The sequence below is a fragment of the Mustela nigripes genome, chromosome 1, assembly GCF_022355385.1.
Source record: "Mustela nigripes isolate SB6536 chromosome 1, MUSNIG.SB6536, whole genome shotgun sequence".
Taxonomy (NCBI): domain Eukaryota; kingdom Metazoa; phylum Chordata; class Mammalia; order Carnivora; family Mustelidae; genus Mustela; species Mustela nigripes.
Window position 1 is genome coordinate 91735571 of NC_081557.1, and position 23973 is coordinate 91759543.

The 23973-nt window shown below is 56.1% G+C and overlaps 1 protein-coding gene across 1 annotated transcript in view; it reads left to right on the forward strand.

Moving 5' to 3' along the window:
- The window catches only part of DSCAML1 (DS cell adhesion molecule like 1), a 337942-nt gene that overhangs the window by 250321 nt on the left and 63648 nt on the right, over positions 1-23973 (forward strand). Inside the window, exons 9-11 of the mRNA XM_059416450.1 lie at positions 7630-7908; positions 8264-8383; positions 9265-9441. Coding sequence (XP_059272433.1) covers positions 7630-7908; positions 8264-8383; positions 9265-9441 — 576 coding nt within the window. The remainder of the gene's footprint in view (positions 1-7629; positions 7909-8263; positions 8384-9264; positions 9442-23973) is intronic.

The following is a 23973-nucleotide window of genomic DNA, read 5'->3' on the forward strand; positions in this document are numbered from 1 at the left end:
GAGAAGGCTGAGAGCCCCTGTCGCCTGGGCACCTGTGTGAGGTCACCCCAGGGCAGGAAGGAAGGGACCCTGGGGCCAACATGCACCAGGAGAGGAAAGCTGGCCTGGGACCTGGGGTGGGGGAGGGGGAGGGGTCCAGGCCCGAGCAGGGGCCCTGGCAGAGGGGAAGGCCCCAGTGGGTCCCAGGCCCCTGAATCCAGATCCAAGGGCAGATTTGTGGACAGAAAGAGGGAAGTCTGGGAGAAGGAAGAATCGGGGGAGACAGACACCGCATTGGGCTGTGGCCCCTTTGAGCGTGGGGTGATAGTGGCAGGAGCAGGTGAAGTGTCTGGTGGGCGGTCAGGAGACTGAACAGTAGCAGCAAAAGGCGGCGCCGGCACTTCCCTCGCTTGCCCCGCATGTCACCAGCGCCCTTGGGCACCCATCACCTGTCACTGTGCCAGCCGATGAGTATTTCCCGAGCTGAAGCTGAGACAGCAGTCTGGGTGGTACTGGCTTGCTGGGAGGACTCACTTTGGCCCCAAAACTGTGGGGCCGTGGCCATTTCAAGCCAGAGCAGGTGCCATGAGACCTTAGGGCGTCAGCTCCCTGCCTCCCACTGCTACCCCTTAGTTAGGCTCAGGGGCACCCCGGCCCCCTCCTTAGCTGAGGCCTGTCCCACCTCTGTCCTGCCTGGAGTCCTGGGCAGGAGGCTCACAAGCCTCACAGGCCACCTCCCCCACTTGCTGGTGGTGGAAGATAGCAGAGCCTGCCTACCCTCTCCCAGCATCAAGGTCTGCCCGTATCCATTTCCCTTACAAGCAGTGGACCGAGAGTTTACATTGTAAACATCACATATTAAAACATCTAACCTTTGCTCCACTCCCTTCTGCCCGCCCGCACCAGTGAGCATTTGGCCGGGTTTGTTGGCTTAAAAAAAATAAATAAATAACAGGGCTCCGGCGAGCCTCGGAGTAGGCAGAACATCCAGAAAGCCGCTCCTGCTCATCAATTATTCAACCCCATTCAGGGAGCGATCAGTCCTAATGAATTGAATCTGATGCATTCCGTCTCAGCGACTCTCTGGGCCTGTTGTGATTGTGCTGAGCGACAAGAGGAAAGGGGGAGTACATGCGTGTGTGTGTGTGTGTGTGTGTGTGTGTGTAAGAGAGAGAGAGGGAGAGATCTAGAGGGCAGAGCCCATGCACCAGGCACGCGTGCCTCCCGCACCCAGCACAAAGCCCCGCGTTCATCAAACACCATGCATGTGTAGAAGGTATGGGGCACGTGTGCACACGTTCCCTCTTCCCTGCCCTCAGGGTCTGAAGATCCAGCCCTGGAAGGACGGGGGTCCCCTGTTTTCTCTCCAGACCAAGAAGTGGCATTTGTGTGCGGGGCTCTGGGACCCCCTGCCCCTTCCACTCGGAAAGCTCAGGTCCTCCATCCTCCCACTCCCTGACTCCCTCTCCCCACCTCATTAGAATGCACTTTTGCAGAAGAACCCATCAGAGCTGATTATGAGCATGCTGCTTGATTAGCTGATGTGCTGTTCCAAGAGCTACTCAAGGAGGAGGGTGGAGGAGGTGCCCCTGGGCGTGCAGTGGGGCCCTGACTCTGGGTGAGGCCCGCCAGGTCCAGGGGCAGCGCGGCTGAGCCCACTCCCATCACCTGGCTGGGACATACGTCCCACTCAGGGGACCGGAGCAGAGAGCCAGGGTACAGCAAAAGGCCAGGTGGATGTGGAACAGAGCACTGGACACGGAGGATGGGTTAGAAGCCCCTCCCACCCTGCATCTCTCTGGGGGGCCGTGGGCTTGCGGGCAGGAAGCAGCAGAAACCCATGCTGCTCCAAGGAGCTGGAAAAACCACTGCTGACCCCATTCCTTCTGGGACTGCTGGTCTTCTGATGAATTTTTCAGACACTGAGCTAAGAGCAGAACACACCCAACACACATGCACACACATGTGCAGAGCCCTTTGTGTGTGTGGATACACACATATACTCATTGGTTCTATATGATATGCATGTCCATGCAACAAATATACACATACTAACCTGTCCACTGTTGCACACACATGCACGCGCATGCATGTGCACGCATGTCGGCAGTCATGTGTGCACGAATATTGGCTCTGTCCCTACCCTCCTGTAAGACACCATTCCTGAGACACAAAAGGTGACTGAGTGACACCAGATGAAATATTGCCAAGGTGAGCTGCTGTGGCCCAGCAAGGTGGGAGGGCTGCCGGGAGAGGGTGGGCATGCTATGTGGGCCCCTTGGGCCTTGGGGCATGTGACGCCTACTGGCAAGGGAGAGCAGGGCTGTCGGGAAGGCAAGTGCTCCTCTTCGGGCATCTAGAGACTTCCCTGGCAGGATGCTAAGAGGCGGGCACATAGATCCAACCTAGATTCGATGTCTTTAGGGCCCCCCGTAGCTGAAAAATAATGTAGCAGAAAAGCATCTCTGGGCACACGGACTGAATGTTTAATTAACTAAGAAGGCAGGCTGCGACTGGGGCTCCTTGGCTTCAGCTCAGCGAGAGAACATCTCCATCCCCACATCTGAGTCTCTCTGGGCCTCTGGAGCCAAAACGAGGCCAAGAGGGGCTTGCAGCCCATGCTCTGCAAGGCCGGGGGTGGGTGGTGCTGCCAGGCCCCTGTGGAGCGTGAACGGAAGAGGACACACACATCCGCTCCTTCCCCAGTGCCCATACTGCACACCCACACTCTGTCTTCCCTGGCAGCCCAAACCAGTGCCTGCCCTGCGCCCGGAGCCTTTGGAGGAGGGTCCCTTCCACTCCAGTGAGTGGGTTGGGGGTTTCTGTGATCCTAGGTTGGGGCTTAGGAAAAAGCCAGTCCCTGGGACCAATGCCTGCCATCCGCAGAGGTGGAGGTTTGGAACCCACAGGGAGGGGATACAATGGGTTCCGTAGGAGCAGAGTCTGGTTGTCCCTGGGAGAGGGGGGCACCAGGAAAGCTCCCGCCAGCGGCCTTATTCCCTTATTCAGAGAAGGAGCTGGAATGAAAGTGCCAAGAAGAGTTGGGAATGATCTGTGATTTTAAATAGGGTGGCCAAGGGAGGCCCTCCTGAGAAAGAGAGGGTTGTGTTAAAAAAAAAAAAAAAAAAAAAAAAAGGAAGTTATTATTATTCCTAAAATAGTAGAGGCTTTACAGATTACTTGGTCCAACTCCTTGGTTTTTCAGATGAGGAAATGGAGGCTCAGGGCGGAGGCAGGGTGGTTGACGGGAGGTGGCCTGTATCTGCTCACTCGCACGGAAGACAGAGGCCGGAACCCAGCTCCTGGGCACGGCTGTCTCCCCACCTCTGTGCTACACGGGCAGACACGCCGACTCCCCCCAGTGCCCTCTCTCCACTAAGCAGGCACAGTAAATAAGAAGGTTCAGTCTCAAAGACAGACAATGAGCGACACCATAAAGTGTTTATGGTCTGGGCTGGCCGTTGGCACGCCCTCATCTGTGCAACGCTCCCAAGCAGGGGGCCGTAAAGGCTTTATGGTAGCCGGGCACCTCCTAGATGGCCGCGACAACTGTACGTCCCCAGCCACTCTGTCCTCTGGCCTCTTCACCATGGTAGCATCTTGCTCCAACCCCACCTCCCTCAGCACGGAGTTGTCCTCTCCCCACAGATGACTGTGGCCAGAGCATGCCCCCTCACATTTGGGCTGGGGGTTGGAGAAATGCTGGGACTCAGGGACGGCGGGGGCAGGGGGGTCCTTTGTGCAGTCGACCCTCGGAGGTCCCTGCTCATCACTGCGATAGAGGTCATCAGAACTGGACCCCCTCCCCCACCCCACTACTGAGGATCGCTTTCCCAGAGGCAGAAATGGACACACACACGTTCAGTTAGCTCACGTCTACCTCTGAGCGTTGGGGAAGACATCCCTGACTCACGGGTCGGAAAGCAGCCCCACCTTGGGGCCGCTGCCCTCACACCCATCCCAGAGCCCCCACACCCTGTTTCTCAGAGCCTCTGGCTCACGGGGCTCCTCCACTAGGCAGGGAGCCTGTGAAGGAACCAGGACCCCTGGACTTTCTTCTCCCTCCTGCTGTACCTGCGGTTATGGAAGTATCTGAGCAGAGCCTGGAGCCAGGAAATTCCATGAGCAGCTCTGGCCCCTAACACCTACAAAAAAGGGTTCCTAAGGGGACACCTCCTTGCCTCATCGGCCTGCAGCAGGGGCAAAAGGTAGAGGGGGCCGGGAGACTGCCCTGGATCTCTGGTGTGTTGTCTGGTTGTCTGCCTTCCACAGGACAATTGTGCTTCTGAGAGCTCTGGCCAGCCCAGGTGAATGTCAAGCCCCCCGGATGGGTACTGGTCGGCTCCTGTCTCCAGGGGCATCGCAGTAGCCATCCACGTTATTCCTGAAGGCCAGAAGGGAGTGATCCCCCCTGGTTGGCCTCTGCATCATGGCTCAGCCTTTCCCCCTCTCCCACCCCATGTACATTGTGTCCTTTAGCTCTCTGCCCAAATGCTACCTCCTCTGTGAGGCCGCGGTCACCCAGCCAGACGAGTGAGAAGTCTCACGGCTCTGAGTTCAGCATCTCTCTACTCAGGTGGTGCCTGTCCAATAATCATTGAGGGAAATATCTTGCCTTCCCTAGCAGATGATGAGCTCTTGGGGGTTCTATCTGTATTTTAAGCATGTTTCTACTTTCTCCAGCCCACACGGAGCATAATAATGCCTTCACAGACTAGGCATTTCATAAATATTAGATGAATTAGTTAATTAATGAATTAACCTGCCTTAGTAACTTGTTCCATTATCCAAATCCCTTCTTACTAAGAGAGACAGTCTTTCCTTGCATGAGCTAAGTCTCCCTGCCTGATTTCAGTCTTTTGCTTGCCACTTGCTCTGTTCACAGAGGAAATACAGCGCGAGACCAGCGCCCCCCCCCCATCCCCGGGGCTGCTCCTTTAGCCTTGACAGCCCCTCGGCCCTTTCCTCCTTGGTAGAACCCCCCAGAACTAGCTTTGCCCACACATCCTCCTCTGCAACCCTTGAGTCTCCCCTTGGTCACGTTCAAGTGTGCCTAGGAGCTGCTTCTGGGGCCATGGGAGCAAGGGCCTGACCCCCAGGAAGGACCAAGGGATAAGCTCCCTTGATAGCATCAATATAGCATCTTCAGGAATGGCATAGGAACCCCCCTCTTCTGGACGGACCCCCATCCTGTGCTCTCTCGACCCTGGCCCGCCTGACAGTTCAACGTCTAAGATCAACCCAGGAAGTCATATCTGAGCATGTGTTCACATTCATTCACTCATCCATCAGGCATTTATTGGACTCTTGCAACTGGCCAGGGAAGTCAGTCTTAGTTACTGCCCTAGAGGAGCTCCCAGACCCCCCACGGAAGGCAGGAGTGCAAACCGCCACCCTCCTGCCCTATGACAGGTGCCATGATGAAGGTGGGCACAGGTGCTGTGGGACGAGGGCAGGCCTCACAGAAGACGTAGTACTGCAGAGCTTCTGAGTGGACGAGGAGGCATTTCCCTGGAGGCCTGTGGGCTCTAGCTTCCGGCCTCTGTGGGAAGGAGAACTGGGCCAGGCCTGGTTCTGTTTGGCCTAGAGAGACAAACCAGAGGCAGATCTGGGTCTTTGCAACAGTTCCCTCAAAACATCCCAGGAGGTCAGAAGCCTTAGTCTGATCCAGGCGCCCAAACAGTCCCAGGGAGAGAAATGGCAGAGCCCAACAGAGGGACCTCTGGGAAATCCCAGCAGTCGGCATGGGACCGTTACTAGAGTCAGGAGCTTTCCAGATTTCTGGAGAAATCTCATTTGGAGATCCCCAAGACCCAGCAAACCACCCAGAATACTCGGGCAAACCCTAACCCAGGCAGTAGGCAGCCAGAGATTGGGATGGGGAGATCCAGACAAACCAGAGCCCCCGTGGACCTTGATCTGGGCCCTGGGGGGAGCACGCATGATGGGAATAAGAGGGATAAGGGTCCAACTGTGTTTGCCGAGGCACGGGCTAAGACTTGGAGCGGCGGGTGGTCACGGCACACTGATGGAGCCCCTGTAGCAGGATGAAGGGTAAAGTGGCAGAGGACACTGGGAAGGTCAGTTAAACACCCTGCTGAAGGTTATGGCTCTCATCCCATCCCTCCAAAAATGTCACTTCCTCCGGACCTAGGCTCTTGATCAAGAACTTACCAAGGGAGCCAAAGGGCTGCCAAGGGTGATTCTATGCCTAACCCCCACCACTCTGGGGGGGAAGCTCCCTGCTGAGCCCTGAAATCCTTGGGGTGCAGGAAGGGCTTTGGGGTGTAGGGAGGGCCTTGGGCATGCCTAGGATGCCACCATCCTCTCCCCCCAGGGCTCAGCCCTGCTGGTGGTCCCTGTGGGTAGGCCTGGGGTGGAAAGCAGCAGGCTTCCCAGAGGGCAGGGAGCTGGAGCCTGGGAGAAGGCCAGAGGACTGTGGACAGCCTTGTAATTTAATTATTTGATTGCAGAAAGGAGATCTCATCTACGGGGTGCTCAGCCTTGTTAAGCTAATTGTCTGTCTCCTTCTCTCTCTTCTCCCCCCACTTGCTGGGGAAGTCGCTGTGGCCTAATTGAGTTATCATGAAGATAATGGCTGATGCCCTAGCCAGAGCTGAAAAAGGAGGATCCCTCTCACAGAGGCTCAGGCTCCAGACAGGCCCCTCAGGGGCGAAGATGTGGGCTGTGGGGTGGGCTGGATCTCTGGGCGGGGAGGGAGGCTGTGCAGATCCCGCTCAGCCGGATGAGTGGCATACTGGTTGTCTCACAAAGGACAGGGCTCCCTCTCTGCTCCTCCCTGCCACGCGACGGGGGCTCACCGATGAGACGAAAGAGTCTTTGGGCAGGGCGTGTCTGGGGTTTCTTGGAGAGGCACCAGGCAGCACAGGGAGACAGCGTGGACTCTGAGAACAGGGACACCAGGTCTCAATTCCCTCTGTCACCTCTTAGGAGCTAGATGGCCAAGGGCAAGTGACTTCTCCATTCTGAGCCTCAATGTTCTCATCTGTGAAGTGGGAATGGTTAAGCTACATCATGTTATTGGGGAAGGATTCAGGGTGCTAGCACATGAAAACCATGGGCAGGGCTGGGGCGGGAGATGGGAGCTCTGCTGGAGGAGGCCAGCAGACAGCATCCTGGCTTTCGGAGGCACAGCTGTGGGGCAGGAGCTGGGGACAGTCTCAGTGACCCCCTTCACACTCACACAGTCCCCCACGCCTGACATTGGGGCACAGCACCCCTGTCGTTCACAGGTCTCAGAGAGCTGACATATCTTTGGGATGAGAAGGTGGCCCCGGGCCATTGAGGAGCAGCAGGAGAGTGAGGGCAAAAACCGAGCAGCGTCTGCAGGCAGATGGGAATCCAGGAACACAGCATCATGGCAGGGACAAGTCTGAGGGTCAGGATTAATGCAGGCCCATGAATGCCCTACACAGAGACAGTGCGCCCAGGCCTGGGCAGGCAAGGGGATGAGAGCAAACCTCCAGGGGCAGCCCTGTCTGCAGGTATAGGACAACGCACTGCTGCCCTGGGGAATTCTACCCCCAGGGGCAGGAGGGGCCGGGAGGTGAAGCCGTGAGGCAGTCGCTGCTGGCCAGGCTGGGGCACACGGGGGCGTCTGACAGCATCCACCCCCCTTTGCCTTCCCAGTGCCCCCTCTAATCCAGCCCTTTGAGTTCCCACCTGCCTCCATCGGCCAGTTGCTCTATATCCCCTGCGTGGTGTCCTCGGGGGACATGCCCATCCGCATCACCTGGAGGAAGGATGGACAGGTGATCATCTCAGGCTCGGGCGTGACGATCGAGAGCAAGGAATTCATGAGCTCCCTGCAGATCTCCAGCGTCTCCCTCAAGCACAACGGCAACTACACGTGCATCGCCAGCAACGCGGCGGCCACTGTGAGCCGGGAGCGCCAGCTCATCGTGCGTGGTAAGCCGAGAGGCTGAGGCTGGGGAGTGAGGGCCCAGCCCCGTTGGCTGCCAGCAGTGTCTCTAGATTTGGGGTTGGAAAACAGCTGGCCTTAACTAAGATCAAGAAGTTCAAATCTCTTGCTTTCCAGGCCCAGACCCAGAGGCCCTGTTCAGTTAGCCACTGGCAGGGTGAGAGCTGGGTCGCGGGACTCCCAGTCCTCAGCAAGACCCCTCAGCATCTTGAGTTCCAGAGCTGCCTCTTCTAAACTTGACCATGGTGCAGGCAGGGCTGGCACAGACGAGGAGGTTAGAGACCACAGAAGAGCATTAGAGACAGATGACTGGTTTCTCCCTAACCGTCCCTCTTCCCACAGTGCCCCCGCGATTTGTGGTCCAGCCCAACAACCAGGACGGCATCTACGGCAAAGCCGGCGTGCTCAACTGCTCAGTGGATGGCTACCCACCGCCCAAGGTCATGTGGAAGCATGCCAAGGGTGAGCCCCTGGCCAGCCAGCATTTCCGAGCCCGGTCAGGGAGTGGGGAGAAGGAAGCTGATGGGGGCTTGGGCCCGTTTTCCCACACACAACTCCTACCCTTGGGTGGGAGCTCTAGGTGGGAGTCCTGGGTTCTAAGCTTTCAGGGGATCCCAAGCTGTACTCGCTCTGGACGTTGTCCTCCGCCGCCCTCGGGGATCGGCAGACTGGGAGCAGCTAGCATGCCGACTCCAGATTTCCTCTAGTCCCCACAGATTGACCTCTCCTCTCCTCCATCCAGCCCTAGAACTCCGAGTATGTCTGCTTTCCCCAGCCCTCCCCACCCTGCTTGGGGTCCCGGAACCTCCTAGGCCCCTACTCCTCACCAAACTATTCTGGGATTGCCGTCCTTCTTGGAGCCTAACATCATCCCAAGGGCACAGTTGGTATCTGACCAAGTCCCATGCCAACCTCTTGTCGTAGGCCGTGCCCATCACTGACAATGGGGAGATGGGGAGGAGACCACAAAGCCGCCCCTTGGAAGATGGCTGGCTTCTTTCCCAGACCTGGCCATCCAAGACCAGGCAGCTGCCATTTTAGGGCTCCATCTCGCCTTTGCCTGTGGCCAAGTGGCCTGAGACAACTCTTGGTCTCCAAGCTCAGCCCTGAGGCTCAGCGCCAGGGCAGGCTTTGAGCTGAGGTCCCCAACTCCACCCCTTTACCTGAGAGCTGGAGCAGGGTCAGACCTCTGTGAGGCCTTCCAGCCACCCAGAGGAGCACTTTGGGAGTGCTGCAAGATAGCCCTAGGTCAGCAGGAGAAAGATGTCCGTTGGGGCACTCCAGCCTGACCCAACCTATGTGATAGCCTGGGCCCTAGCCCCCTAACAGCTGCCTCCTTCCAGGGAGTGGGAGCCCGCAGCAGTACCACCCGGTCCCCCTCACCGGCCGCACCCAGATCCTGGCCAACAGCTCACTGCTGATCCGCCACGTCCTGGAAGAGGACATGGGCTACTACCTCTGCCAGGCCAGCAACGGCGTGGGCACCGACATCAGCAAGTCCATGTTCCTCACCGTCAAGAGTGAGTCCTACCCGCACACGGCGCTCCCAACCACAGGCTGGGGCCCGTCTCCACACTTGCCCAGCGGCCACTGTTCCATCTGTGAGCGGGAGGCAGGGAGGGTTCCTGACCAGAGGTGCACTTGGGACACTCAGGTGGGAGGCTCAGACTCCCTGTGACCTTGGCCAAGTCACCTCATCTGTCTAGGTTTCAGCATCTTCCCTGTACTAGAGGTTCATTTCCAGCCCATCCTCCCCACCAAACTGCTTGAGGAACACAGGAACTGATCACGGGAAGGGGAAGATATTTGGGGAAAGTCAAAAGAGCACTGAGACTCATCTGTGACTTCCAAATCCCAGAACAGAGCTGACCTCACAGCCTCAGAAGCCCAGAATATCCCGCAATTCTGTTAAATCCCATGCAGATATTCCTACCAAATAAGACTATCCCTTTAGAGTCTTGGGGTCCGTATCATGGTCCCGCGGGGAATGGTGTCAGAGGAACAGTGTCCATCTGACCCTGTGTCAGGAAACGGGCCACGGGCCATGCGGAACAGGGGTGAGAGCCCGTGTTTTAACACCCGACCAAAGCCAAGTGGGAATCTAGGCACCATGTTGTCATTGTTGTGACCTTGATGAGTTTGCTTGACCTTGCCATCCATACCTCATTTCCCTGGTAGAGACCCATCCCCGTTCTGTTCTGCGTCAGGAGTGAGTGCGATAGTATGTGGCGAGCAGCCCGTGTGATACCGGCATCCAGCCAGCCTTCAAAGGCTTACCAGTTTGGCTATGGGTACCGGCCGTCCCTGCAGTGTGGTCAGTGTGGGAATGACTGCCGAGGGCAGTGCCTGGTGTGGGGTCCCTCCTGGAAGAATCCGAGCTTCTTTATTGCTTGCCAAAGCCCGTGTTCAGCTCCGCACCAGACAGGGAAGCCCCAGCGATCGATGCGCGGGGAGCTCCGGGCGCCGGAATCCCCGCCCTGGGGAGCCGCTTCCCTCACACTATCAAAAAGCACTTTGTCCTTAATAAAACCAGGCAATCAATCTACATCCCTCAGCCGGGGAGAACTTCGCTAATTCCGCCTGCGTGAGGTGAGAGGGATCTAGCAGGCACCTCGCGGAACCGTCCCTGGAAGCCTATCTTCCCGCCCCCGTCAGCAGCGGGGATGAGCCCAGACCTTGAGTCTTTTTTATCTTCGTGTTTGTCCTTTGCTCTTTCTTCTCGAAGCCAGGGGATTCCGCCACACAAGCGTGGCTGTGGCTTTGCGGCCCCCGGTGTGTGGGATGAGGGGGGACACGGGGGACCCGGCGGCCAGGAGGCGGGCGGTGTGACGTTCCCTGACATCCTGGAGGGACCCGGGGCAAGTCACCTCACTCCTCAGGCCCTGCATGTTTCTGGCAGCGTCCGTGCTGCGTGGCCCAGGCAGCTGAGCGACAGCCCGAGATGCTCAGAGGAAGCCCATTTTGTAAATTCAGGGCAGCCCTGTGAGCATGTGCCACACGGACTCTCTCACACACACACACACACACACACACACACACACACACACACACACACGAGGCGATGTCAACGCCAGGCCCCCTCTTCCCGAGGAGCTTCTTACCACGCCCATCACCTGTGGGCACAATCTGGAGCTCGTTCCCTCCTCCCCTCGCCCTCGACCTGTTGTCAGCCACCTTGTCACTCACCTTTGCTTCCTTCCACAGCAAGGCACACGCGCACACACGCCTTTCTCACATCTGCTCTGTCTCACAGACACCTCGGGTCATATTTTCCCGCTCGCCGCACCTCCCTCGCACTGCCGGGGATGCGGTGTCTCTCCACACCTCCTCGCACAGCCTCTCCTCTGCTGCCACCACCCTCAGCCAATGGGCCGTCTTCCAGCTGTGCTCTCTCCGACCGCCTCACACGCAAGCGCTCCTTAGATGGCCTTTCCCTGACACACTCCCTGGGCCACAAACGCCCCCTTGCATACCAGCCCCATGCTCCCCGGTGACCCGATCGCTCGGCCATGTTAGGGGGCCCCCTGCACCACCCCGAATGACAGCAGGACAGGAGGAGCAGGGCCGGGGCATTGGAGGCCTGAGGGCAGCCGAAATGGAAAGGCTGAGCACAGCACAGCCTCTCTCTGGGGCTGGAGGGTCTGCCGGCCCTTCTGCAGCCGCCTGGACCACGCTACACAGCAGCCAGCTGCCGGAAGAGGCTCCCGAGACAGTGGGATGGGGGTGGGAGTGGGCACTGGGATGGGGCACAGAGGGTCCCGATTTTCTTTGGGAACTTCATCCACTCCGCCTCCTGACGTGTTTACACAGGCATGTTGCTCTAGGTTACCGACCCCCAGCTGCTCCCCTTGCTCGTCCTCCTCCCCTCCCCGGTGCTGCTCTGTCCTTTCCTCCTTCATTCCCTCAGCCTTCTCCCATCTTCCCACCCTGACTTCAGTGGAAAGGGCACAGGAAGGGAGGGAAGAACCTTCAGGACCCAGGCGCGTGCGTCACCCGTCAGGTGGCTGGGGACACGCCATTCCTGGCCATCCCTTAATCCATCTCAAACACTCACCACCACCAATGCTCCCCTCACCCACCTGCAGACCTGGCCACAGGAACTGCCATTCCAAGGTCTCAGAGCCAATGTCAAGGCTTGTGTTGTGGCACACTCAAGGAAATGTTGACCCAATATGGCGCCACTCTGTCAGACCTCATCCTTTTGTGAACTCTGAGAAAGCAAACTGGCCCTCATCCCAGATAGTAGCCAGATAGAGGAAGTATAAACATCAAAGGGACGCACATCATAAAAACCATCCAAGTGTCAAAGTGGACATTTGTGGTTGGTTTCTCTTAAGGAGTGTCTGTACCATTGGCCCCTATGGTTTGCAATAATAATTCAGTGGATCTCCACTGAGCGCTCGCTAAATAGGCCGACTGAACACCAAGACTAAGAGCGTGGACTTTAGAACCAGACGGGTCTGGGTTCAAATCCCAGCTCTGCGACTTGATAGCTTTGACGTCTTGGACCGTGATCTCTGCAAGCCCCAATTTCCTTCTCAATAAGTTTGGGATTAGAATACTTTTTACTCATCAGAAAGGATTACATGAAACACGGGCTTAGAGCAATTAACGTGATAACGTGGCACCAAATACACATGCAATAATCGTTAGTAATCGTTCGTTTGGGGGGCTGAAAATCTAGTGATGAGTCCGACAGAGTTGCTGTTTTCAGAGAATTTAGAATCTTGAGGAGGAGATAGACATCTACCCCAAACAACTATTATGGACAAAATGACAAGTGCCTCACAAGGCAACAAACAAGGCAATACAAAGAGAATCAGGGAAGGAAAAGTCAATTTTGACTTTGGGATGAATGAGGAAGTGTCCAGAAAAGCTCCACAAAGCAATAGTCTCTAAGTGCGGATTAACGGACACGAGGATCTGGTCGGAACCAACAGCGACAGATGTCATTCCATCCTGGAGGAAGCAGCACAACAACGGCGTGGAGGCAGGGCAGTCCACGAGGGTCATCTGGTGAACTGGGAACTTCAGTGTCTGGTGGAGACTGAAGGGAATTGGACAGGGAGCACGAAAGGTCAGGTGCTTATGGGCTCTGGAAGCTAAGCCCTTCCTTTCTCGGTAGCATTGACTTTTTTTTTTTTTAAAGATTTTATTTATTTATTTGACAGAGAGATTACAAGTAGGCAGAGAGGCAGGCAGAGAGAGAGAGGAGGAAGCAGGCTCGCTGCTGAGCAGAGAGCCCGATGCGGGGCTCGATCCCAGGACCCTGAGATCATGACCTGAGCCAAGGCAGCAGCTTAACCCACTGAGCCACCCAGGCACCCGGTAGCATTGACTTTTGATGTCAGGCAGCAAACTAGAGTTCCAAGCACTCAGGGGTCTGACGGGAGTCAGAATTCCAATGACCCTTGTAGGCAACTGACCAGGCCTGACTGGCCCCCCCACGGCTCCCTGGTCCCCCAGAGTACTGGTGTGAGCTGAGCCCGTGATCGCCTGAGCTTATGGCCCTGCCTTGCCACTGTCACAGGCCAGCACGTAATAACTTAGAGAGCTCTTCCTCTGCCTGGCCTGTAAGTTCAGCAGGGAATAAGTTGTTTCCCAAGAAGGTAAGGCACTGGCTCAAGGTCAGTGGGTGATATAGTCCCAGCTGAGACCGGAACTTCCCTCTGTGGGCTCCAGGTTTGGTAGGAAGTACAAAGACCTGGAGTCAGAAGGTGCCAGCTCCAGGTCCGTGACTCACCGGCCACATATCCAAGAGCTATCCCCTTCCTTCTCTGGGCCTTGGGGTGCGCCTCTGAACAGTAAGAGTCCTGTTCTAGAATCTGGCCCCTAACTGACCCCAAGGTTCTTTCCAGATCAAACTATCTATGGTTCTCGCAGTGTCCGTGGTCTTTTCAGGACATCAGACCTCCTTCCAGGACTTGGTTGAAAGTAAATATAATTAACAAAACACCACAACCAGCTACCTTTTATGTCCATTTGAAAATGAAAGAGAGAGAGAGAGAGAGAGAATGACCAAAAGGAGGAGAAAGCAATCCTTCCTCCAACTGGCACATAGGGAAAAAAAAAAAAAACCATCTTCAAAAAGAATGCTTTATGGAGAGGCAGGTGAAGAGCCAGGCTGCTTAGTCTGCGGTGCGAGGGGCTGTCTGTGTTTTGATGTCATCACCATGGTGGTGGCTCCCTGGACTCAGAGGCCCTCTTGTGCCGCCGGTTACCTGATTAGACAGGTTCTGTTATATCCCCCAGACTCTCCTCCACTTTGTAAATGCTCCGGCGATTGGGCCGAGGCAGAACTCATGGCCAATTAAACCCACAAGGGCTCTTTGTTTGGTCTGAGTTTTGATTTGTTTGTTTAGCAAAATGTCAGACCAATTAAAGCCAGATCCAAGAGCCCTCTCCTAGCACACATCCAGCTGCCGAGTCACTGGGAGGCAGGAAGCAGGAGACTGGAGCCAAGTGGGGACTGGAGTGGGGGGGGGCCCACACTAGGGAGGGAAGTCCCTGGCCTGGGTAGACGAGGTCACCGGTACAGAGGGCAGGATACAGAGCCTTGGAAAGACAACCATGTGTGCCATGACCCAAGATGATTCCAATTTCAAATTTGCCCAAAGGGCATTCTTGCTTTTCAGACAGGAGCAGCCCTTCCCTTGCACCCAGTAACTGGAGCTCCTGCTTGAAAGGGCTTCTTCTGCCCTCATCAACCCCTGTCCCTCCCGCAGGGCAAGGGGTCTATGGCCAAAGGAAATGGCTACCCAGAGCTCACAAACCCCTTCTAGACCACGTTCCAGGTGCCTAGGGGATTCCCTACCCAAATGCCCCAAGCCGATCTCTAGGATCTTCTGCAGTTTTTTTTCCCCAATCTGTCCTCCCAAGGAGGGGCCCTACCACCAGCGTGACCCCTAGACTGAAAAGATGGCTATTTTTAGGACACCCATGTGGGTTGGGATGAGCACACACATACTCGTAAGGGCCCTCTGGGCACATGAGAAGAAACAGGTACAAGGAAACCAAGCCGCTGGCCCAAGGTTTTCCTGTGGTCCCTGGTGGTAGGGCCTGTCTCCTTACCAGACTGGAGCTCCTTGAAGGCTGGGCCAGTCCTCCCTGCCCTTGTGGGAATGCCTGCCTCTGGCACCCACCTTGGTAGAGGTCTCTGACCACTCTGGCCTGTCTTGCTGGGGACAACAGGCCGACTGACCCCAGCCCTAGATCTGGGGCTGAGGCTGACCGTGCCCTAGCCGGCGAGTTTAGTGACAGTACTTAGCCTGTCCACCCCAGGGCTGGTCCTCAATCAGCCTTCCCTGCCCAGCCTCAGGGCAGCGGAGGGAGCCCCAGCCCTGTCTGTGTCAAGCCTGGAGACTCTGCAAGCCTGGGGCCTGGCCTCCCGGTCTCGGGTACCCCAGGGAGAGAGGGAGGGGAGGAGGGAATGAACCATTGCCATGATTTCCATGGCAATGATTATCCAGCTGGCTCTTTGGCCTTATTGATTTTTAGGCTTCATAGAATACAGAGCTGTGCTTTCCCTCCTGCTTCATCAAACAGGGATGAGCAGAGAGGCTGGACATAGCGTGTCTCCAGGCCAGGCTCCGTCCTGCTCTCCCCAGTGCCAAATCCTCCCAAAGAGGTCTGCAACCACGGGTCCACCCAGGCTCTCCCCACCCTGTGCAGGACCCAGGGACACCAGAATGAAGGGACGGCTTGGGGGACAGGAAGGCCCCATGCGGGGAGACAGAAGTCCTGATCTCTTGTCTCAGTGTCCCCCTCTACACACTGAGTAAACGGGGAGTCACTTCGTCTCCCCAGACTCAGTTTTCACCTCTGCTGAGAGAAGTCCCTCTCCCCCTGTCCCCTTCCCTCAGCCCCGAAGACAGGAACAGATCTCAACAAACGGGCCATCTTCTGCTGTTCTGATAGAGACCAGGCAGGCACGTGTTACCAGTTCTGGAACCTTGCTTTCAGAAGCCAGAGCCCTCGGGGTTTTGAGGGTTAGAGATAAAGGCATGTTCGAACAAAAGCACGTGGGTGATCTTCCCTCTAGAGGCCAGCAGTGTCACCAGAGCATGTCCTATCCGGTGCCACAACCCAGCCCCAAACCGGTCCTTTGTACAAGGTTTCAAGGTAGAATAAAAGTCTCTGTGTGGAACAGCCCCCTTTCCTGGCCCCTCCTTGCCTCTCCATGACAAGCCAGGTCCCCAGACAAGCTGGAAGGGACAGCTGGAATGACCCTGCCTGTGTGACTTCTAGTCCCAATGTGAAAGTGCCTGTACCTGGAGACATCTTGGCCCCAGGCTCACTGGGGCCCCTAGCTTCTGGCTAGAGGCTTTAGGCGGTTGTGGCAGGCAGTCCCCATGACCACAAGCACAGGAGAGCATCCAGATGGCTCTGGGCTCTAAGGTGTCCTTCAAGACCTTCCTTATGTTCAGCTCCAGCAGTTCTGATGAACAGAATTTTGTGCATCCTATATGCAATCAAGGAAAAGGTGCAGTAAACATTCTGACACACAAGGGAGTGGGGGTTCTCACTGAGTGGCCCAGTTTACTGGATGAGAAAACACAGGCAAGCAGAAAGCAGAAGCAGAGCCTCCAAACCCTGCCCTAAGTTAGGAGCCTTGGTTGTGTTTGGAGACCCTCTGGATGGTAGGGGCAGAACAGATTTTTAGATCAGTCAACTAGCAAACAGGTGCTTCCTGGTTAAATCTCCACTCCTGCCCCCCAGGAACTCAGAGACTAGTGAGGAAGCTGGAACCAACCTTCAGGAAACAAGGCAGGATCACATGCTAAGGGGTCTGGCTCTAAAAGTGCAACGTTAGATCAGGGATGGGAAAACCCAGCGCAGACAGATGTGGTCAGACAGAGCTTTCTAGAGGAGTGAGACTTGAGCCTTAAAGAAGAGGTGGCAGAAGGAATAGCATGAGCAAAGGCACTGGGGTAGGAAGCCGTGTGGGAGGCCACGGGGAGAATCTCTAATGAGAGGGTGGCAGCCCAGGATTAGGGAGAGAGCGTGTGGAAATAACGGCGGGGAAGTCTGCACTGATACTAGGATCGGGAGCAGGGAATGGAGGGAAAGGGGGAATCTGAGGGTCATTAGGAAGGAACAAGCACCAGGTGTTGACGATGCCGCGAACATGGAGCCGGGAGAGCCAAGGTTTGAAGCCGAGTTGAGCGGCACCATGGGGTCACCAGCAGAAGCGCAGCCGATGAGGATGGAGAAAGGTGTGTTCACTTCGGCCAGGTCCAGGCAGGATGACAGGGTCCTCTGGGGCAGCTAGACACTGGCTGACACTCTGCCAGGATTTCTGCCTAGAGCAGCGTGGTAGCGCTGGCACAATCCCCACGGCCCATAGGTGACTCTTGAGTCATCGTGTTTAGCTGGCAGGTGTCCTGTCCTGGGCCAGAAAGAATGAGACCAATGGACAGACCAGAGAATCTCCCCAAGCCCTGCCCCCACCCCATCCCTGCCCAGCCCTTGGGGCCTCCAGCCTGGGAGCACCAGGCTTCCGTCTGGCCTCTCGGGTCTACGGACAGTCGTGATATGGCGGGATTGAGATTCTAAAGATTCTCTCCTGCTCATGTTTGCTCGTGTGCTGGCCTGCCGCTGTCCACTCTTCATTCAGTAGTCACAGAGTCCCCCCGACTACCTCTCCCTGGTGTCGGGGATAGGGGTCGAGTACGTGGGGCCCCAGCACGCTGGCGCACCTGCGTGCCCACGGCCAGCCTGGGCCCGGGGTGGGAGGAAACGGGGAGGGGGTCCCCATGGTGCAGGCAAAGCAAAACGCACACCGCCTCCCACCTCAGTAAGCCCCCTCCAGCTCCGTGCAGGGAAGCGGGGAGCAGTCCTCCCTGGCACTCGGCACAAAGACAGACCTCTCTCACACCTTGGATCCCTGTATAACTTTCCGGGGACATGCGTAACAAAGTCCCACAGACCAGATGGCTTAAAAACCCAGAAATGTGTTCTCCTGCCCTGCTGGGAGGCTAGACACGCAAAAATGCAGAGGTCGGCAGGGCCGTGCTCTGTGTGCAGACCCCAGGGGCACCAGCTTCCCTTCCTGCTCCGGCCTCTGCCTCACCTCACACTTCTCCCTGTGCATCCTCACACCAGTTTTCCTCTGAACCCGTCCCTTCTGAGGACACCAGTCCCATTGACTAGGGGCTCACCCTGCTCCAGGAAAATGTAATCAAGATATAAGCTAACACAGCAACTACAAAAACCCTATTTCCAAATAAGGTCCCATTCACAGGTACCAGGGGTTAGGACTTGACTATGTCTTTGGGGAGCCACAACCCAACCCGTAACAATACCTGGGTGATTATACGGTAACGTCATGCTTTCCAGAACTCTGACAGCTGAAATGTCATCCCCTCCAACATCCTACAACTGTCCTTGTTTAAACGCAACAAGCAGAAACTCCTGTGCATGGAACTCTAGAGCCGGGGGTCAGCAAACCGGGCCTGAGGTCAAACGTGACCAGCTGCCACTTTTGCTGGAAAGCAGCCTTGCCCATTCTTCCTGTCTTACTGCCCAGGGCTGCTTTCAGGCTACAGTGGCCAGGCTGAGTCATCTTAACAGAGACCTATGGCCTGCAACGTCTGAAATGTCTACTGTCTGGCCCTTTACAGAAAGACCCTGCTGATCCTTGCTCTAGGGGGATCCCAGCGATGACCCAGAAGGGCCTCTTCCCAGTAACTAGAGATGGCGTCACCATCCGCATGCTGGTGTCCGGTAACTTCAGAGCATTCTCTCATCTCTAACATGGGAATAAAAATACCACCCACCTTCTTGGGTGGTGGGGAAGAGGAGTGGGGAGAATTTAATGAGATAATTCATGTAAAGCATGAATCTAGGTGCATGGCAGAGAGCAAGCATTCTGTACATGGTGGTTATTTTTAAGATCAGTGTCATTTTCCCAACATTCTGGGGAGAGAAGAGGGCCAGAGGCAGGGGAGAAGCGGGTCCCCGCCCTGACTTAAGAATATGCCTGGAGGGCGCCTGGGTGGCTTAGTGGGTTAAGCCGTTGCCTTCGGCTCAGGTCATGATCTCAGGGTCCTGGGATTGAGTCCCGCATCGGGCTCTCTGCTCAGCGGGGAGCCTGCTTCCCTCTCTCTCTCTCTGCCTGCCTCTCCGACTACTTGTGATTTCTCTCTGTCAAATAAATAAATAAAATCTTTAAAAAAAAAAAAAAAAAAGAATACGCCTGGAGTCCGGGCTTGGACTCCTTGGCAAGCAGCCCAAAACTGACTGACCCCATTTTAAAGCTGGAGAAAGCGAGGCCTGGTGAGCCGGAGGGTCTCAACAGGGACCACCCTGGAGCAGAAAGCAGGTCTGTAGTCTGAGTCTCAAAGATCCCGCCCTTGGAGACCCTCACCCCAACCCCCTTCGCACACATGTACCCACCCACCCCACCCCACCCCCACACACACGTGCAAACACACACACACACACTGTTCTTGCCGGGTGGCCCCCCCAACACACACACACAGGCAGTGGACAGCAAGGGTCCCATGGGGCCCCGCCTCCCCAGGCATCTCCCCACCACCCCTCAGAGCGAAGCTGATTGCTTGCATGCAATTTGAATTCATCTCATGCTTCAGGTGGAGCTTGGCTAATCAGGGGAGACGTGAAGCCGAAGTGGGTCCAATCAAATTAACAACGCCGCGGCCCTGGCTCTTTAAGAAGGGAGAAAACAAAGCAGAAACCAGAAGGCACCTCCGCCCCTCCAACCAGCTCTTCCCTGGGGAAGCCAGAGCTGCTGCCTGGCTGAGCTCAGAGGACTGCCACCCACCCTGCCCCAGGCCCAGCACCCCGTGTGCCAACAATGCCCCTTTGTGGAGGCTTATCTCACTCCGCCAAACAGGGCTGCCGTTCTCCTCACGATCTTGTTAACAAGGAGGAGACACAAGCCTTTGGGGGGAAGGAGGGGAGTCGGCTGCTCTGGGGGAAGGAGGGGCCCCTCACCTCAAATGGGTACATGTAATCCTTTCCCAAACAAAAGATGAGAGCTTCTGAGCCAGGAGGCTCCCTGCTCCTCTGACAAGTGGGTTTGTAGAGCTCGCCAGAGCCTTTGGGGTCTCAGTTGTCCCCTGGAAAATCCTCTCCCAAGGGGGCAAAGAGGGGGACATCTGGAAAACCATTTTAGCCTGCCCAGAGCATCCTAATTAGTGAAAAGCTCAGCGCAGATCCTCATGAGGTTTCAGTTAGACTCTCAGAAGGACTTCCCGAAAAGGGGAACTTCTGCCTTGGAGATGTGAAGAACCACAGGACTTTGCTGCCCTTGTTTCGATCCTGTTGGCTCTAAGATGGTCCTCCCTGCGGCGGAGGCAGCACCCGAGGGCATGTGCTTAGAATGGGAGGTAGAACGGTGAAGGGGGGGTTCCTCTGCCCTGACTGTGGTTCTTCCCCCAGACCACGTGTGAGGATCATCCAGGTCGGGGAGGCTTTTAGGGAAATCCGCCACCAGCCCCAGCCCCGCCCTGGACCAACTAAATCAGAGCCTCTGGGCATGGGGACCGTGCCCTAAGATTTTTTCTTTTTTAACTTTCCAGGTAATTTGTACGTGTAGCCAGGCCTGAGGACTTCCTCAACCCTCTCCCCCAGACCTCCCACCTAAGAGAGCAGAATAGCCTAACCCCTTGGTCTCCTGGTTTCCAGATCAATCTCCTCCCCGCCGTGTTCACTGAGTTTCTCTTCAGGGACGCTGGGCTCTTCGCGCTCCTCTTCCTGGCTACCTGCACCCCTGTCCACGGCGCTGTTCTGGCCGGTGTCCCGTTGTGGGTAAAACCATAGGCACCTGGGCTAAGTCCTGCCTCTGCCACTGGCTAGCTGTGTGATCTCGCGCAGTTAACGTCTCTAAGCCTCAGTTTCCCCATCAGCAAAGTGGAAACCAAAACAAGGTTGTTGGGGGATTAAGCAAATTGATGCACGTAGAAGAATGCAGGACAGAGCTGGCCCGCAGGCAGCCCTCAGTCACGGAAAGGCCCGTGAGGACCACAGACTCCTGCCCACAAAGGGAGTGGAGAGGCACCCCGTGCTTCCTTTCGGAATGCAACGTTCCTTGCCTTTTCCACATTTGATCCGGCCTCTCCCAACCGCCAGTGGCGTCCCGTCCTATTTCTTCCATGTTCTCCTTCCTGCACATACTGCTTCTCTCCTTTGGGCATTCATCACTGAATCTTCCCTCCCTGGTGACTTGGGGACTTGTCAGAAACACCAGCTGAGCTCCAATCACCAGGCGGAAGAGAGGGAGGGAGACGGAGACAGAAGCAGCCTGACTCACTGCCTGCTAACTGCTGTCCCCAGCACCCTAGCTCCACCTTGCCTGGCCTCCTGGCCCCACCACCCCAGCCCCACTCCAGTTTCCAGGCTCCTTCTGCATTCCCCCAGGATTCATCTGCACTACATTATCCCCACCCAGCTCCCCGCTCCTGGGATAAAGCCCAGAGTGGGAGCAAAATCAACCAGGCAGAAGGAGACGTCTGGACCGAAACCAGAGGGAAGGGAGCTCATGACTTGTCAGGGGACCTGGGGCTTGGTCTCCTTCCTGCCACTTACCAGCTGTGTGACCTTAGACAAACCACCTAGCCTCTCTGAGCCTCCACTTCTCACTGGTGATGTTGAGGCTAATAACCCCAGGACACCTCCTTAACAAGAGTAAAGCTCCTCACAAAGGATGTTCCAGGATTATGTGAACTGCACAGAACAGATCCCCTGCCCCCGCCCAGCCTGGGAAGTGGGACCCTGAGAAAAGCAACTGGGGGAGCAAGGCAGGGGCCGAATAGACCCAGTTGGCAATCCCCATGGCAGCATCTAGGAGCCCTAGGACCAAGCCTGGGGTCGGTCGGAAAGTCTGGGGATGCCAGGGGTGAGCAAGGAAGCAGAGCTGTCTCACGGTGTTTTAAAAATCTATCAGCCTCTCACATCAAATTAAAATGTAAATAGCAGCTGGTCTGGGCAGGACCTTAGGGGTGACAGGAGCCGGCCTGTGAGTAATTTCACAGACGGGAACCGGTTACATCAGATTCTGACAACTGTCTTGTTTCTGAAATTGATTTCCTCTCCCCTCGGCTTGCTGCCCCAGGAGGGTCCTGGAGTGAGGGGAGGGGGTGATTCCGCTCAGCCTGGCGCCTTCCTCCTCTTCGTTGCACCTGCCAAGAAGGCCCCGGCAGAACCAGGAGGAAAAAATCTGAAATTTCTGCGTGGCTGTAAGGCAGGGGCCTTGGTGCCCAAAGGCCCAGCAAGTGTCCTCCCTGCCCTGGAGTGAGTCTAAGCGTGGACCCAAGCAGGGGGACCCAGGGCATGGGTGGGGAACAGGAGAGATTGGTGTCCTGCACTTGGGAGCTTTCCCACAAATATGCTGAGTCTTCCGTAGAGAGGCTTCTGTCCTGCGGAGTCTCCCAGCCAGGGACGAGGGTACAAGGACCCTGCAGTAGATGACATGCACCATACCAGGGAGCCTGTTCAGTGCCCAGAGGAGGGACAACTGCACTGACATGGGGGTATCAGGGAGTCATCTGTGACCTCTACCAGGCTTGCCCCAATTTGGTCATGCATAGTGCCAGGCCCTATACCAGGTGCTGGGGCTGTAAGGCTTTGAATGAGACTGGTCCGGTCCACACAGGACTTCCTCCAGAACCCCATGGAAATGGCCCACCCTCTCCACCTAAAGGGGCCATATTGGAAGGAGCTCTGTATTAGAGGCGGCTGGTTGACATGGGTCTCCCTGATGCCTCTAGGTCCAGCCCCTCTCTGTTCCCGGGTCCCCAGAGACTCTCCCCCTACCCGCACCCCTCTTTGTAAAAAGAAATTAGGTTTTCCTGGCTGTTAATTGAATTACACTGCAGGAAAGCAGAGAAATTGTATCTCATTAAAGCCTCCTGTGTCCTATTGGAGCACCATGTTGCCTATGTGGCTGCTATTAGCATTTGTCACAGAGGACTCAGCCCTGTGCCTACAATCCCTCCCCTCCTCCCCTGCTGAGCCCCTAAAGCAGCCATCCCTGATGCCCGCCCTGGGAGCGCCCTGCTGGGGCTGCCCACCACAGAGAAGCCCCAGCTCTTTGGTGACAGCCAAATTCCATTTTCCAAAGCCAGAGATTCCGTGCATGCACAGCAGATAGACTGCAAGAGGTGTCCATCCCCCATGACCACAGTAGCAGGGGCTTAGAGAGGGGAGAACTGTCTTCTGGAAGCCTCCGTCTCTTCACTTGAAAAATGGGGATAATAAGACTTCTCATGGTTGTTGCTGAGGGGGGATCATTGAGCAATAAGCCAAGAAGCAAAGCATCCCACTTATTGCCAGCTCCATCATGGGCATCACAGGCCAAGGGAGGCCATGGAGCTTAGTCAGGACACAGGCTTTGGAGCCAGGAACATGAGCAGGAGCTACTTCACATGAATTGATTCAGTTAATGTCCTAGAATATTGTCAGCACATGGTACATGGTAAGTTCGCAGTCAAAGGTAAACATAAAAAAGTGTGTGTGTGTGTGTGTGTGTGTGTAGAGGAAGGGCGCCCTTACTAATGCCTGGCTATGGGGAGATGTGCCTGAGCAACCGTGTCAGGATATTGACATGCAACTGACAGTTGCATCATGTTCCGTGTCTGTGACACCATGTGTGAGTCCATGGTAGAGGTCAGAGTACAGGCAGTTACAGCAACCGTGTTTGTGACTTTAGGGTGTGTTTTTATCACTGCTGTGTGTGTGTGTGTGTGTCTTTGCTCCTGTAGGTAGGTGACCAGATATGAATATCTCTCTAGGGAATTCTTGGGGTGGGGGGCGGTGGTTTTAATCCAGGAAGTCCTCTGGTGCTATGAAGCCTTGGTGCTATGACGATTCAGGTTCAGGTTCAGTTGTGTTTATGACTGTGATTCAGTGGAGCACAGAGACCTTGTGAACCAGAGCAAGAAGCAAAGAGGAGGCAGAGGGAAGAGGAGAGCAGGTGGGGTGGGGCAGTGGCCGCCCTGGACCCCCGTCTCTGTCTTGATAAGCCCATCTCTACAGTAGCCGAGAGGGCTGGGGCCCCCAGGTTGTGGGCACAGGAGGGCACTGTGGCT